General features: G+C 44.5%; 1 protein-coding gene across 1 annotated transcript in view; it reads right to left on the bottom strand.

The window, feature by feature from the left end:
• The window catches only part of Eip78C (Ecdysone-induced protein 78C), a 117,225-nt gene that overhangs the window by 18,173 nt on the left and 81,972 nt on the right, over positions 1–17,080 (bottom strand). The window contains exons 3-5 of the mRNA XM_065427031.2: positions 6,485–6,626; positions 3,137–3,375; positions 465–662 (exon numbers count right to left, since the gene is read on the bottom strand). Coding sequence (XP_065283103.1) covers positions 465–662; positions 3,137–3,375; positions 6,485–6,626 — 579 coding nt within the window. The remainder of the gene's footprint in view (positions 1–464; positions 663–3,136; positions 3,376–6,484; positions 6,627–17,080) is intronic.

The raw sequence follows: 17,080 nt of genomic DNA, 5'->3' as shown, positions 1-17,080 counted from the left end.
ATAAGTGCAGCAAACGTTGATAAGCCCAGAATGAAAAATCTTAAAGCAATAACTGATGTGCTCTGTAAACATCTGCCAGTGGTGCACACTTACATTAAGGAAATGTGTGCATTTGTGAAGAACAAGTGAACAATAAAATGCACCCACACCTAAAGGAAGCTGCTCCTAATGTGCATGACGCTAGCTACAGCACTTCCTGGTCTGCAGGGCTTTTGTGGGATGGATGATGTCCAAGTATATTTTATGTAATTGATGTTTTGCAAAACAAGAAACAGGAGGTGGAAGAGGTCCAAAAGGGGTGCTGATGGTTTAGGACATTATGGCATACAAATAAGAACAATGAGCAACATTGGAAAAAGGCACATTTTTTTACCCTTCGGATTGCAATTACCCCTCTCACAAAAGGGTATAAGGGGGCACTTCAGACAGTGCTTGAATGCAACTGGGAAGGTTGCCGTCCGTACCTTGATGAGAATGAGCTGGTCATCTTGGACGAGATCAAGGAATCCTGGCACCCGCTTGGCAAATTCAACCACCCTCTGGACCGAGGGGGTCACCAGGGTGGCAAACTGCTGCCACAGGCCCAGTTTGCTCTGCTCGGGGCTATCCGGCTGCGGCGCACTGCCCGGGCCCTCGCCACTGCCCCCAACCTCTTCCAGGCTCTGCATCCCCCACACACGACACAAAATCCGCACCTTCTCTTGTCCAAATCACGAGCAAGAACAAGTCAACAACAGAATCTCTATACAACAAATGCACAAACTACTTCACTATGATAGAAAAAGGATTTCTCGACAACGTACAACTTGGGAAAGAGATGTAATGTGATAACATTTGCAAGATTATATCATTCATCAAGGCATTTGCATTGAATCGACTTCTCTGTCCTGTCCTACCATATTCCACTGATGCTGCTCCCTCTCAGTGTCTGCCTTAGCCTGCCACTCTGCATTCTTTTGTGTTCACCGCCTTTCACAAACGACACACCTTTGACCAGTTACCCAGATACCCCGTTACCTTCAGATAGCAGCACATTGATCGGCCATTCTATAAGTCTTATGTTACCGCATTGTTTTGGCCTGACAACGCCATCCCTCAATAGCAGTAGTGGCCACCTCCTATTATGACATGACTACTTTTCTCGCGAAGTACCTTGGCTACTGATGCAATGCATGCAGTGAATGCGGCCTCAAATAGCGGACGTCGAGAGTGACCCATTCGGCAACATGCTCAGCTAAACTTACAGAGACTAAAGGACGATGTAGTTGGTGCTGCAACCAGTGCAAATCCGCAAGCAAAGAGGATGATGCACGCAGCTGACCCCTGCAGTGGTTCTCTTATGTGACATTGATACAATTAACTGCGCCCTCCCCTTCCTCACTGGCACTACGCCTCTCCTACCTCTAAACGTTTCCCTCTTTACCTCCATGCGCCTCATCCTTTTATCCAAGCTGTTTTTGTTGCTACCTCATAATGCCCTGCATCCTCAAATGATCCTCATACTATCGTATCGAAAATATTTTTTCCGCAGTTCCGCACAAAAGGCAAAGCACAGACTGTGATAGCAAATTAGTAGATAGCTGCACGAAGTAAGGATAGTAGGTTTATCGGCTGTATAAACTTGTAAACATTCCCTTACTAATTAAATTAACAATGATAGAATGTGTAAGCGTGACTCAACGAGGACGTAGAAAGAAACAGACACAATGACAGCGCTGTCTTTGTGTGTCTGCCTCTTTCTACATCTTTGTTCAGTCGCACTTACACATTCGATCATGGATTCAAACCAACTAGCCGGTTAACGTGTTTTAACTAAATTAACCAGCATGGTGTCACGCACGCATAGGTAAACATGAATACATCTCGCTCGGTGACAGTGGAAACTGTCTGTGAAAACACTAGAGTTAGGAATCGTGGCAGCAGTCGCGAGCCCATTGACCTCCGTGCATCTATCGCTTCAACGCAAATGAAACGTCGAAAGCACAGCACATACAAAGCTACCGGCATTATGCACGCTCTGCAAACACTGCAGATCGCTTTGAAGATAAGGCCTGCGCAGGTGCTCACTTTGGCCACGTCACAGATCGCTTTCAAGACACACGAGCGCCGGCAACGGGTCCTAACAGCATCCGCCAGAGGCGTCTACTACGGCGTCCGCGATTTGCGCAGCCAACGCCGCACTAAATGCCACGGTTGTCTCTACTCTGTATGGAGCAGCAGGCGAAGAGAACATCGAGGCGCCTTAGCAGCCGCCTGAGAGGAATGCCCTTCCTCACTCACCTTATCCCCGTGCCTCGCATGCCACAGGAGAGGGCACGTATATGGGCAGCATTCGTCGCTCACGCACGAATGAGTGAACTGTGTTCGCCGGCTCACCCTCACATGCTTTCACTGATACAGAACTTCACGGCGACGGTGATGGCAGAAATGCGGCTGGAGTGTCCATATAATTGCTATCGCAATAAAGGTATTTAGTATGACAGCAAGAGACATGGCTTGCACAAGCACATATTCTAGATGTGAGGACCCAATCAGGCTTCAACACCTTTGTACAAAACCAACTACAACTGGTGCTAAAAATGTCTGTAGAGAGCTGTCAGTAGCAACAGGAATAGCACTTCAAAGGGGTGCTTGTGTAAGTTAGCTGCTGTGCAATGACTCGCAGGAGGAACTCTTATAAAGAGAAACCAGGGCAGGAAATAGTGCAATGACTACTTTTGCTAGCTTTGCTTTAGAGTTACTAATTATATAACACTATGTGAAGCATAAATTTTAAAGCTGCAATTTTCGGCACAGTAATAGCAACAGAAACCAATGAGGCTGCAATCTGAAAATTCATGCCTTAAGGATGAATAAAGAAACCACGACTGAATTGCCTATATGCTGCTCTTACAGCTACTGGTTTCTGGTGTCACTGTAGCTTCAAAGCCCACTCATGGCTGACTTAACATGGCAAAGAGCACAGGCACTAGGACAAGACATACACTGTGCCCTGCATATCCTGTGTTTCGCCACCTGTACTGTTCCTCACACCGAATAAAAACCAACTAGCCTGGCTTCGAACTCTCGTGCAATTCATTGTTCACTACCTGTCACCCTGCTGCACGCACCCCTTGCTAAGCTTATGCACACTCACGAAGATTGCTGGCCTGCGCACAAGGGCACGCGTCTTCTCCTCCGTATAGGCGCAGTGGGCGTGGTGTGCTTGGGAGATGGTCAGGATGATGTCGTACATGGCGAGTTGCTGGCTTTCGAGGTCCCGTGCACACTGGTCAGCCTCCCCGGGGCTGCCCAGTGAGAGGCCCTCCTCGCCCGAGAGGCCTGAAGAGCCGCCCCGCTCTCTGGAACGCTTGGGCACTCGACCGTACCGCACCGCTGCATACAGCACCGCACTGTCACAGCATGCCCTTCAAAGGGCCATGGCCACACATTCTGCCGACCACTGGTGGAGATCACCTGACCCGTTTTTGTATGTCGAGGATCGAGCATATTTTAGAAGAGATGACAACTTAATAAGATACTGAGGGAGATTAATAAAAGTGTTGCAAATCAACTCTACAGAAATCTACAGGATAAAAGAAGTTTCATCGAAGGAAAAATTGTCATCCACCTGACAGTAGCACGAACTTACAAAATAAGACATGTTTCCCACAAAGAAAGCTTTACAGGTGAAGAAAAGAATTGTGCAGAAATCATGACGATTTTTAATGTAAATAAAGAGTATGAAAAAAAAAAAAGAACGAGCAAGCAATATGAAAGAGCAAGTGAGAGGTTAAGAGGGCCAGCAAGAGAGAGAGAGAGCAAATGAACAGAAACATTTTCCTTGTAGAGTCCAACCATCGACGATGGCTACATGAAAATTTGCCTTTTCATATCAATAAAGTGCTAACAGCACTAAGTAGCTTGCAAAAAGATTTATACCCCTGGTCATATGACAACTAATTTTTAAAGCAAAAGCTAAAGATGTCTGTCTAGGCAGGAAGATTACCCATTCAGAACTCTTACTTCAATTTCTTCAATGGAAAGGCACTCAGTAGCAAACAAAATGACATTGAAACTTTACCTTCTAGAATTTTGCAGCCAAATTGTGGCACTGATGATACCAAGCTCCCGTCATGGTCTATAAAATATTTCTGGGAATCTGGACCCATATTTATGCAGGAAAGTTCCTCCAACGGTTTGCCTAGTAGGGTACTTGATTTGCTGGTAAACAATCAGTTTGCGCCGAGTGTAAGCTGCCAAGATATATAACACCATGGGGAGGTGGCACTGGAATTATAAAGTGCCTCCAGCAAATATTCTTTCATTCCCTCATTTTTTTCATCTTTTCTGGGTTGTCAACCTTCCTTTCACTGCAAGTCTTGTTTGGAATTTCAGGCGCATTACCTACCAATTAAGTTAACTTGATCTTTCTTTAAAGTTGAGTGTTGGACTCGTTAGTGCTGCATTAATGCAAGAAATAGCATCTCGTCTGGTTGGGTAGTGAATTCCTGTCACAAGAAAGGACGCCCACGTTTTGTTAATAAGTAACAGACATTTTATTTGGGTTCCATATGGAAGCCCTGTGACAGAATAACAAAAAAGGGAAGATTGCATGAGTGGCAGACACATGTGTGCACGTTTGGAGGGTGGGGGGGCTGACGCATCGCCTGACCAGGCTTTTTGCATTGGAGCGCATGTAGGTTCGCAGCTGCAGGCCTATCACAGTCTTATGTCTTTGTAAACCTGCTTTTAGTGACTGTTTTCTGTTAGAGCTAAATTCTGAAAAAGTAGCAGCATACATTTTTCAGTTTTTATTGGTTTGAACCAAAAACACTGGACCCTAGTTACAACTAAGCAACTAACATCAGCTGTCATTGGACAGACGTTTACACAACCTGTGATTCTGCATGGATTTTAGGCATCATAGCTCTTCGCTTTTATATTTTTTTATGGTAACCTAGCCCCGACTCTCTGTAGAAAGTGACCTATTTTACCATGAGAGGAGATTCGATAGGCTAAAAAATATGCAAGAACAAAAGGTTGGTGGCACTGCCGCCTTGAAGTTCCTGCACTAGTCAGCTGTGACGCCGTAGACTTTTGACAGCATCTCTTCAGGCCTAGCCAATTTTTTTTGGTTTGGCCCACCTCGGTTTTGTGTTTGTCGGTTCGCGTCTTACAGGATATGTCTGTGGATATATATACTAGCACCAGTATTTATATCTACTGCATGTTGACCAACAAAGTAGTGCGAGTCAGTGCATCTGTTTTGCATAATCAAACAATGCATCACAACACAAAACTTGTACATAGAATGTAGACTCATAGCACAGACCACTTAATGGAATAGCCCATAATATTGATTTTCTCCATTGGGGCTACATGCTCTGGCTTGTGTAGCATATTTCTTTGATCAACAAAGTAATGCCAGTGAGTGCACCTATGTTCTGCATTTTCAAACAATAAACTATTGCATAAAATCTGCAAGTAGTATAAAGTTAGCTCACAGATATCTTTAAAGCACACCTCTTAATGAAATAGTGCATGATATTGAATGGCTTCTTTAATTTTTGTATATTTCTTATGTTTGGCTTCACCCATGATTGGGCCACCGGGTATATGTCACTGTTAGACAAGAAGACACGGAAGCCTGAAAAGTGTCTACATGTGTTCTGAGTTTCTCTCTGCTTACACCTCTCCTCACCATTCTTTTTTCAACAAGCATCAAGCACTGCCTTCATCCTTGGTGAAGTTTCTGCTTCGTATCACACTGTGCATCCACATGAACTTCTGTTTGCATTTTGGCTCGGCCTAGTGCGTAAACTTTGCATGGCAATAAAGTTGGTACCTCTGTGGCACGTAAACATAAATATTGCATGAGATTACATGTTGCATTGGATTGAAACAAAGACAATTTTATACATCAGTTATAAGGCATTTAATTAACCGGTTCACAAATGTTTCGCATTGCGCACATTCCAACATGTGGGTCGGACCTGTATAATTTGCATGCATCATGTGTTTCTTTGCATAGAATTTAATTTAAACATTTCAGGAAAGCTTCCCATAATATTGCTTTCAACAAGTGCGCCGGATTTGCCATAACTTTTTAGAGTTAAAGATGGACTACATTGTATTCTAAAGGAGGCAAAGACTGACCTTAACAAATTTTGGGAACCTTTACTGTGTCATAATGGCTTAAATACAAGAAGATACTCCATGATGCTACAACGAGGTTCCAGTAGAGAGGTTTCGGCGTAAAATCAAAGAAATGGAAGTTTGGCCTTAAACAACCGCTTACTGTAATCTTAACAAACATAGAATTATGAAAGAATACTTCGTCAGCCTAAATTGATGTGGTGTTTTTCTTCACTGTCCCTTTAATGTAACCATCTGCATCATTTTAAGAGAAGTTGAGATATCCTCAATTGAATTGATGAGCTTGCTCAGAGAGGCTAGGAAAACACAAGCACTTCAAGGATAATTAAAAAAAGAAAGCACTCACAGTCTCTAGACATGCCCACAGCCAAGCATTTCTTGAAGCGGCAGTACTGGCAACGGTTACGATTTAACCGGATCACCAGGCACTTGCCATCCCGTAGGCACCGGTATTCAATTTGCTTCTGGATGCTCCTTCGGAAGAAACCCTGCAAGACAAGGGGAAGGAGCGAGAACATGAACTTGTGTGACAGGTTGGTGCACACAGCTTAAGTACGCCTACTCTTCTTTTTCAACAACCAAGAAATAAGAGCTCGACTGCTACAGAAAAAATGCAATCGCTAGAAAAAGCACGAAGGCAACTTACCAGCAATAAAGAAAGAAGAAATAAAACCAGTGGAAAGACACATATAGGCAAAACCTCCGTAAGAGTAGTTTACCACACTTTTAGCTTTATCTAAGCCCACCAAGGGAAAGATTGCAGGAAATCGGTGGACTCAATATGCGATCGTACAAGGCTACTTTCCCTAAGACGATACGCATCACCTAGGCGCCCCCACGTTTAGCGTTATCTAAACACCATAAGGAAAAGTTAACAGTAAATTGTCAAAGTCAAGTAAATGTGTGGTCGTACTAAACTGTCCTTCCCTAAGGTGATACGCTTAGAACGGAATCTGCAGACCCCATGCTCAGCTTAAAGAAAAGGAACTTTCCAATCACAGCAGCGTCTCTTTTTCCTTGACGGTAACATGCATCGATGAGAGAGACAACAATGATTCTTATTACATATGCGCACCGGTAACACACTAAATTACTGACATACCATACGCAAAATAAACGAGGAGAAAGCAGCTTGATATGTACCGTACGCGGGGTGCGACATCCTCCTTGGTTAACTTGTTAATTGACGCTTTGAAATACGCTTTCTGTGAACTACGTGCTACTGCGTCAGTCGCGGACTACTGTAATTAAGCGTCCGCAACGAATTAACACACAGATTCCATTGTAACGGAGCGTTCACACGAAGTTTGCGCAAAGCAGATCTTCACATCAGACAAGCGCACGGTGCAGCTACTACAGGCGGCCGCTAACAAGTGTAGGAAACAGCGACAGAAAGGAATAGAAAACATACACGGTGCTCGATCGACAGAAATTACGTTCACCTGTCAAGCCTCGCAGCTTATGAACGCGCGTACACCGAGACATAAAGCATCAACTAAAACAAAAACAAAGAAATCGCTGGTGTCAACGGCCAGGGCGTCATGACACAGCAGAGAAGCCAGAAAGAGCGCCACTGAGCAACACGATAAATACCTTATTAAACGGCGATGAACTTTAGCAACGCAGGCTCCAGTATTCACTGCTAACATACAGGCGACATAACATGCGAGTTCTTCCAAGGGATCCAAGCAGACAAAGCGAAAAGAAAGTCGTTCGCCAACTTTTTTTCGTCGCGGCAGATCGCTGCGACTGCCCTGTCAGTACCTGTTTCAAAATAGCTCGCCACTACCTCCTACGATCGACTCGAAGCTATCAAATCTCATGCAACAGGGGTCTAAGCGATCGCACACGGTAAAAAACTAACCCGGGCATACAATCGTTCGTTCGTCTCATCCAACAGGCAGCCGGTTACTTCGAGAAGTTAGGACTCTCACTTACGTCAAGTTGTGCGATATTTTCTTTTTTTTTTTTTCTTTCCCTTCGGAGGCAACGTCCCGAGCAGAGTTGGGAGCTTCAGCGGAGAAAGTTGGTTGGGCGCTGGCGGCAGTTGTTCGGCGGCAGTAATAAGAATTTATAGAGCTTAGGTTAATGTCCTGTCACCGCGCGCGGCGACCAGCGGCACGGCTGAAGCAGACTCCCTTTGTTTTAGGTATGCCAACCCGCAAGCAATAAAGTTAAAAAGTTTCTGAACTGACGACGTAGCCTCCGCTAGTGTCTGCCGCGATGGCGCTGCCGGCAACCGGTCCAGCAAGTCGGGCGCGGGGCACGCAAAAGAGGGTTTCGGTTTCGGTACGGCCAACGCGCAACTTCTGTTGCGTTCCACAAACTGGCTACTCCCTCGAAGCACTTCACTTGCAAAACGCTGTATACCATGTACAACATTCTTTTTTATCATGTTCGGCAAGGCTTAACTGGAAAGTTAAAAACGCATTCGCTATCCAATCTACGTACATGGAGCAAAACCGATCTAAACAGTGAATAATAATTTGAATGGCGTCACGCAGCAAGTGCTGGCGAACAAAAATTGGGCGTGAGGCACTAATATGTGTGTTTGGCATCTGGGGCCGCATTTTCTAGCGACCCATTTCGTTTTTCATTATTTGGTCCTTCTCGCGCACCGTCGCGTCCTCGTTATACGTCTGGCATCGCCACTTGACGCTAAGCGCGATAAGAAAACGAGAATGAAATTGAAGGTTACAAAATGCGGGCCCTGGTTGTCCGCAGTTCAAATTCGGACATTTACAAATGCTTTACCCGACGAACATGCGCAATACACCAGCAGCCAAACCTTGTTCGATTGCTTGAAATACCAATACGGGTCAAAATACGCGTTTAAAAGTGAAGAAATCATCGCTGCTGTAATCATACAAGACACGTTACTTTACTAAAATGTGTGCGTGTCCGGGTAATGCATATTGTTCAGATAAAGTAAACAAAACCACATCAGTTAGCTGGGTATTCTTTAGCGTTAGATCCTCTTTCGGAGGATCGGGGAAAACGCTACTTGGTTGGTGATAAATGATATGGCTGCTAATACTGATATTGCGTCTGATATTGATACTAACATAGATAGTTCCTTATACTGAGTATACCATGCATCATCGGCCGGTACTACGAATATGAATTGTCATAGAAGCAGAGAACAAAAATAAAAATATATTCCGAAGTTTTGCGTGCCAGAACCAGTACAAATGACATCTGGTGGACTAGATAGTGCATATTTGCTAGCACAATTACGTGCGCTAAAAAAAAAAAATCACGCATGGGCACATTGACTGTAGGACGAGCGTGCGAAGGAAAAAAAAAAAGAGATGCACTTACATTCTCCATACTGCTAGATAACTAAGAGCCAAAGATTTAAAAAATAATTTGTTACTTCTGGTTGCAAAGTGAACGACAATTCCGTGATATTATATTTCAGTGTACGACATGCATCGGCGTTCCAGTTACTTTTGTGCTTCAGTGCATAAAACCACGTACTCTTATAAAAAGTAAGAGGAACAGCAGTGCATTTTTACCCAAAGTTTGACAGCTCAATATCAAAACCGGTGCCATCCTCAAAATTCGTTCCAACTGGATATGCCTTGCGTACTCACTAGTGACAACTTGTGGATTGACGTATCATGAAAGTAATTAATTAAAAAGTTAATTAGCCTAGTTATTTTAATCATTCAATTAAGCATTTCGATATCTCGTAGACGTAATGGCCAGCTAATCAAGTAATTTAGATCCAGGGTTAGAATTGTGCTATCAGCCACAAGCAACTTTAAAAAATGTCGTGTAGCTAGAAAAACAAAACCGTAATCAGGTTTCGGAAAAGTATTCTGAGAACTATATTATTTTTCTCTGAAGGTGGACAGCCTGCATTCATATACCGCCGTTACATAAAAGCACAAGTATCCCATGACATTTTTCTTTTGTTATTATTGTTGTTCTTTACTCGAGGTGAGAGTGCGGGTAGGAGAGGTTGCTCAGGGCAAACTTCCGGCTACTTGACAAAGATGAAAGACCGAAGTCCGGCACGTAGTGAAAATAATGATCTTCCTGGGCACACTCTAGAAATGGGCACTGTTCAACTGAGTTTTATGCATTAAAAAAAGAGGAAGAGGGCTGGTGGTTATTTATTTTATTTTAATTTATAGAATACTGTCAATCCCCCATGGGGATTATTATACGGGTATGATTGGTGGTTGCAGAATTTTTATTCAGTTCATCAAATTTAAGCTGCTGGTTTTGTCCACTTTAAGCACCACTATGAGTAGCCCTTTACAGTATTCATCGATATATCAGTTGTGGAGATTGAAGCCTTAATTATTGTTGTTTGTTTGTTTGTTTGTTTGTTTGTTTGTTTGTTTGTTTGTTTGTTTGTTTGAGAGCCCGAGTTCAAATTCTTCGACCATCGGTTAATGGAATTTAATCCCACGGTGGTTGCTTACAGTGGCTATGGTGTTGCACTGCTAAGCATTAGGCCGCGTGATCGAATCCCGGCAAATGCGGTCGCATTTCGATGGGGGCAAAATGCGAAAACACTAGTGAACTTAGATTTAGGTTCACGTGAAAGAATCCCACGTAGTCAAAATTATCCCGGAGTCCCCCACTACGGCGTGCCTCATAATCAGATTGTGGTTTTGGCACGTAAAACCCCATAATCTTTTTAATCTCCTCTTTTAAACAAAACACATCAATGACATCATTTCTTGCTTTCAGATGTTTTATCTGAATAACGAGGGCCTAATCTAGAATGGATTAAGCAAGCCACTGCTCAAGGAAGGTCCATGCATGTCTGAGGAAATTTCAGCTCTTGATTAATGATATCAGCTCACACACACACAAACTCGCACAAACACACACACACACACACACACACACACACACACACACACGCACGCACACACACATGCACAGCGAAATATACGATCATCACGATCATACGATCATACGAAATATCAGTTATTACTAGGTAAAACAGCAGTATTCCATTACACATTCTCCGCATAGATACATCTGCAGGTCTTTCAGGGAAGACATCAAGTGATTATTACAGCGCAGCAGATATTCAGATAATATTTGTCCTACAACCAATTCCCACAACCAACGTCACAATCTCAGTGAGAATCGCTAATTGGTAGATAAATTAACCAACCACTATTTAATATTAATTATCAAGATTAGATGACGTGTTATAACTGGCACTATTTGCTATATGTTGAAGTCAGCCACTACGCAAACCATACGTATATGCTAGAAATCCTACAACTAGCTTTAGTTTCGAGAAATCCGCACTCAAAGTTTGTATGCGCACGTGCTCTAGAGTTAACGCTATTTTTAGAACTGCGGAGAAATGAAGTTCGGAAGTTATGTTCATGACGGCAGAGGTCCAGACTCCGGTTACCGAGAGTGATTTCTTGCCGAGTAAGCCTGATGGCAGGTATAAACGATATGGTAGTATCGTCTGACAAAAAGAGGCGCGTGGTCGGTCTTCTGGCGGTGAGGTTAGATAGTGGAAAGGGTTATTCACATTGTTATTCACATAACAATGTGAATCTTGGCTGAGCAGTCGTGCACAATTGAAATAGTTTCGGATGCTGATGCACATCGTGGCAGCCCTAGGCGGACGCTAAGTGCCTGGGCCTGAGCACTTTCGAGTGTAGGGATGTTAATTTTGCAGGTATTGGTCAGCATTGCCAAGCTGCATCTCAGATGCCCGAGAAACAGCATCCGGTGCAGTTGCACTAAGTGCCTGGGCCTGAGCACTTTCGAGTGTAGGGATGTTAATTCTGCAGGTATTGGTCAGCATTGTCAAGCTGCACCTCAGATGCCCGAGAAACAGCATCCGGTGCAGTTGCATCATCAAGTGTACTGAAGTATCCCAGATTTTTCCTCCAAGACAGCCTGAAAAGACGAGAGATGGCTGCCAGGCGGTTCTATAGCTAGGTAGGCCATATGGGAACTCCAACAGAGGTCACGGTCGATGGTTACCCCTAAATACCTGTGCCTGCTTACATAAGAGATATTCTGTCTATCCAGTCATTAGCTTCCGGCTAAATGCCACCAACGTACATTTTTTTCTGGAGAAATCCTGAGGCCTGAGGTACATCAATATAAGCGTCGCAGATTTTTTGCAGCTTTGCACGGTACTTGAGGACCGGTCACACCAGATGCCCAGAGAAAGATGTCACCGGCATAGATTGACAACTTCACCGTATTTGGTAGGCATTCTATGAGACCAATGAGCACAAGGTTGAAGATTGTTGGGCTCAACACGCCACCTTGCCTTACTACACATGTTGGGCCGTCTTCGATATTCGCAAAGAGAGACCCCATTTGTAAATAACTGCGTGTCCAGCGATAGAGTACACCACTGAGGCCAAGCATTTCCAGAGCCTCTAATATCATGAGCCTCATGCAGAACAATGTCATAGAACATTACACAGCTGCAGCGAGAGTTTTGCTTCCCCTTTGGTGCTGGCTCAGCCACGAGTTCGACCGACAGTACCAGGAATTCGAACGAAGGCACAACTCTCATCACCAGCTCTCAATCAATCAAAGTTTCGCTGCTCTTGTATGAACAACACAACTATCACACCCCTCTATACACTGATGGTTCAACGACCTTGGACGGTTCTGCAGAATCAGTTATTTCTCCTGCGAAAGTCATCACCTTGAAGTTCAAGATAACGCATCAGACTACATCGACAGCGGTGGAGCTTGCTGCTCTTCGTAGCGCACTACGCATAACTCGAGAGGAACCAGCTCAAAAATGGAGCATTTTCAGTGAATCGAAGGCAGCTCTAAGTTGCTTGCTTTCCGCCTTACGCCATGGACCCTAAGAACAACTAGTGGTAAACAAATCAGAGAGCTCGAGCCTTCATCGCCCCGTCGAGCACGCACACGACGTCACATTTCAGTGGCTCCCCAGCCACTGTGGCATAATGGGCAATTAACAGGCCGATGAAGCTGCTCGATTTGCTCATAAAGACGGCGCGCGGGTATCAATCCCGTTGTTAAGCACAGGCGCAGCAGCGAAACTTCGAGTTCTTACGTATGATTCGTTGCAATCGTTGATCACATCTAGTTTCCAGCAAACACGTCTACCTCTACTGGACCTCTTTCTGTAACTTCATCCTCCACCTGGACTATCCCGACCCGAGACAACGGTACTTCGTCGACTGTGCACGTGGCTGGGCGTTGCATTTACGAAGTCGTTTGCTTTCCGCATCGGATGGAAAGATGGTGCTGCGTGTGACCACTGCGGCGACGAGGAAACTATCGAACGCGTTCTTTGTCGTTGGGCCCGATACAGCGCACGCAGGCAGTCACTCGCGACAGCGCTGGCGTGTCTTTACGAGCGGCCATTTTCGGAGTAGACAGTCCTGGAACGCCGACCTATACAGTCGTCACACCACAATACAGTCAAGGCACTCTTGAAATTTTTACGTTCGAGTGGCCTATTGGAGAGACTGTAATACTCATGGACGTTCACGATCTTCCCTGCCTTCTTTTTTTTCTTCGTTTGTTTGCTTTTTCTCGTCGCTATTCTTTCCTCTTTCATTACCCCTTCCCCCAGTGGAGTAGCCAAACCAGAATCTTATCCGGTTAACCTCCCTGCCTTTCGCATCCCGTTCATATATATATATATATATATATATATATATATATATATATATATATATATATATATATATATATATATATATATATATATATATATGTTGTCGAGTAAAATTGTATTTTAATATCCGCTGCCCTGCATTTAATAAGCACTGAAGGGCTTCTCCAAAAGATCTAATGGGCCTACGTTGATGCCAACAATCATATTATGCAGATAAAGCTTCTTTCTTTTTTTGCACAATCGAAACACCATGCTTTGTTTCAAAACAAGTGTAGGGAAACTAAATTGATAGATATTTATAACTTCTATTTAATGTGCAATGTACGTGCAACATTAGACGCCGGATATCAAATGCGTTATATATAGTACACGTTCTTTACTGTCTATCATACATGCAGTGTGTCGACGTGAAACGTATTTCACTTGGGTAAGAGGGGGGTCGAAATCGCTAAAGCCGCATGTAGCGAAAACGTGTTTTACTAGTATCCTTTGCACACGTACTACCCAACCACGTGCCTTACTTTGGTATCGTTGTGCAGAGGGTATAGACGCCATCGCTCGATCGTGCATGTATCGGGTGCACAAATGGCGCCGTTGTCACGTCATGTGCGACGCAATACGAGCTAAATTTAGCATTTAACTATAAGCACTATAACTACCTGTTATAGTGCTTTTAATTGTTGTCAAGAAGACACCCGAAGCGAAAAAATCCCCACACTTAGCCAGAGCCGCAGCGCAGGTGGGACCTTAAACTCTCGTTTTCAGCTTGCTTCGGCGCTCCCGAAGCAGCCGACGCGGCCGCTGCATTCGCTGCATGGTGTAAGAATATAATAATAATAATATTCTTACACAGTGATCCGCTGTGTCAACGTGATCCCTCATACCACGTCACGCCGACGGCAGCGCCAGCTTTTCCAGTGGTGGAGCTCGCCCCTAATATAAGGCCCCCTCTAGCTGTATCACAAGCACGTAAGCTTTCTAATGCGTGAATAAGTGTCATGCGCTTTACTTTGGCACTGTTATGTAGGTGAAAGAAGCCATTACTCGATCATACATGTGTTGCGTACGCAGATGGCGCTGTTGTGACGCCACATCAAGATACATTCCCCCAGATAATTTTTTTCTCTCTCTCTAAGGGCACGCATGCGGGACGTAATCTGAGCGCGACATTCAGAAAGGCGGAGCTCGGCAATGCGTTTGTCCATCCGAGCGGGAGTGGCCGCGTTTGAGAGGGCCCACTATGCCTCATAGAAGGTATCAGTAGTTACGCCAGGCCTATACAAGTGTGCAACTCGTTGCAGAAATTTCACGTTTGCTCGGCTATGGCGCCCCTGCGTTCGACACGTATAGGGTCCAGAAATCGCGTGAAGAGACTCGGGAAGCAAGACGGAGGGATGTCCGACTCGTTGACCACGGAGGAACGTGTCCGTCTCGATGCGGGACGCAAACGTGGCAGGTTAAGGCAAGTGCAGGGGCCCCAACCATCTACGAGCGCGGCGGGCTCGGGTGACACCACTAATTGTTTTCTTAATTTTTTTACTATAGTGCCCAAACAGCCTTTGCGAAGCGGACGGGCTCAATGCGAATAGGGAGCCAGCGCGATTGCGAAGTTATAGTCTGTAAGACCCCCAACACTAGCCGAAACGTAAGTTAAGCATGTAAGCTTCCTAATGCGCGAATAAACAGCCTCTGAAGCTCACACAAGTCGTTTCATGCGCCTCATTACGACGGCGTACCTGATACAACCTACCCAATTTTTTTATCATTCTATTTTTTATATATTTTTTAACATAACTTTTGGTTATAGTTGTGTTATCTCTTCACCCACTTATTTTTTTTCTCTGTGCGCCAGTGTTTAGACCTCCGGTTGTTCCTGGACACGTAAACTAAAGGATTTATTTATTTATTTATTTATTTATTTATTTATTTATTTATTTATTTATTTATTTATTTATTTATTTATTTATTCTAACTCTAAAGGCGTCGGCGTGCGAAAGTTCGAAGCCAGGCCAAATTCGAAGGTACACGCGGGTGCTGTCGGGCCTGTGTATGTGTGTAAAGTAATCCAACCTGCATTCGCGCGTTTTGCACATGCACCCCCGTCACTGAAGCTGTTCGTCGACCCTCAAAACGGCCTATTTCTTTTTTCGAAAACTGTTATTATCAGAATAAACACCTTACAATCTCAATATTTCTCCGAAAATTCTGCTGTATACGCGCTCGAGAAACACGTACACCCCAAGGCTTCACCCACGTACACGTCACACACGCAGAGAAATAAAAAAAAATGCACTGCAGTGCAGCCAACAGTTCCGTTACCTTTTTTAGCGAAACAGTATACTTTGCCGGTCCCTCTAGGAACAACCGGCACGCGTACCTGGAAAACGTTAGCCGGGCGTTCACACGGCCACGTGCAGGATGCTTCGGGGCGTTCCGAATGACCCAGTAAACCTAAACCGCAGCTGCGCTTGAGCACTTTGTTACCGCTAACTATCCCCCGAGCATTCTGTGCTCGAGGCGTCATTGACCTCGGGTGGTCTCGAAGCCATCAAGCCGGTTCTGGCAGCTAGTCCCCTGCGAAGCTCCGTCGCTTATCGCCTTTTCTGTCTTACTTTTTTTTTTGAATATAGAAGTCAGGTCGGAACAATGAGCGGAATACAGATTCCACAGAACTTACACGTCTACACGCTTCGACAACTTTTTGTTCGTTTCTATCGATATACATTTCGTTGGTCCTTCGGCTCCTTTCCTGCAAGTTGGCGTTCAGGCCTCCGGTGGGCCAGCTGACAGCTGCATGTTCGGCGTTCGATTGACACGGGCGGCTTGATTGTTGGTCATAAAACGTTGCCGCGGTCATTCCTCCGGGGTAGATGACTAGCTGCGCTTCAGCAAGCGTCAAAAAAAATAAAATAAATAGAAATGGCAAAATGTCGCCGCCGCGCGACCGATGCCAGCGATGTTTACGCAAACCGTAGTCGTACAAAGGATGACGCGCCAAGGAAAAACGAAAACTACCTGCAGTGAAGAGAGATGAAACCATATTAAGATCAACCTACCCATACATCTTCGACAGTTAGCATGGGTAGCCTTCGGAAATATCTATAAATCCGTTCTATATAAGATTAGTTTTCTTCTATTTAAGTTTTAAGTCAGCCCTCCTCGAATTTAATATATATATACGTATATATGCAGGTCCAGAGAATACGCTAACACGAACAAGCTGAGCAACACGTTCCGTTAGCACACGTTGGAATTTATGTAAAGCGAAGCGGTTAATTAAATGACATACAACGAAAGGCGATGCGCATACAAGTGTCTTACTATCATCAC

This window comes from Dermacentor albipictus, chromosome 3, assembly GCF_038994185.2.
Source record: "Dermacentor albipictus isolate Rhodes 1998 colony chromosome 3, USDA_Dalb.pri_finalv2, whole genome shotgun sequence".
NCBI lineage: Eukaryota > Metazoa > Arthropoda > Arachnida > Ixodida > Ixodidae > Dermacentor > Dermacentor albipictus.
This window is presented reverse-complemented; position numbering and strand designations above follow the sequence as displayed.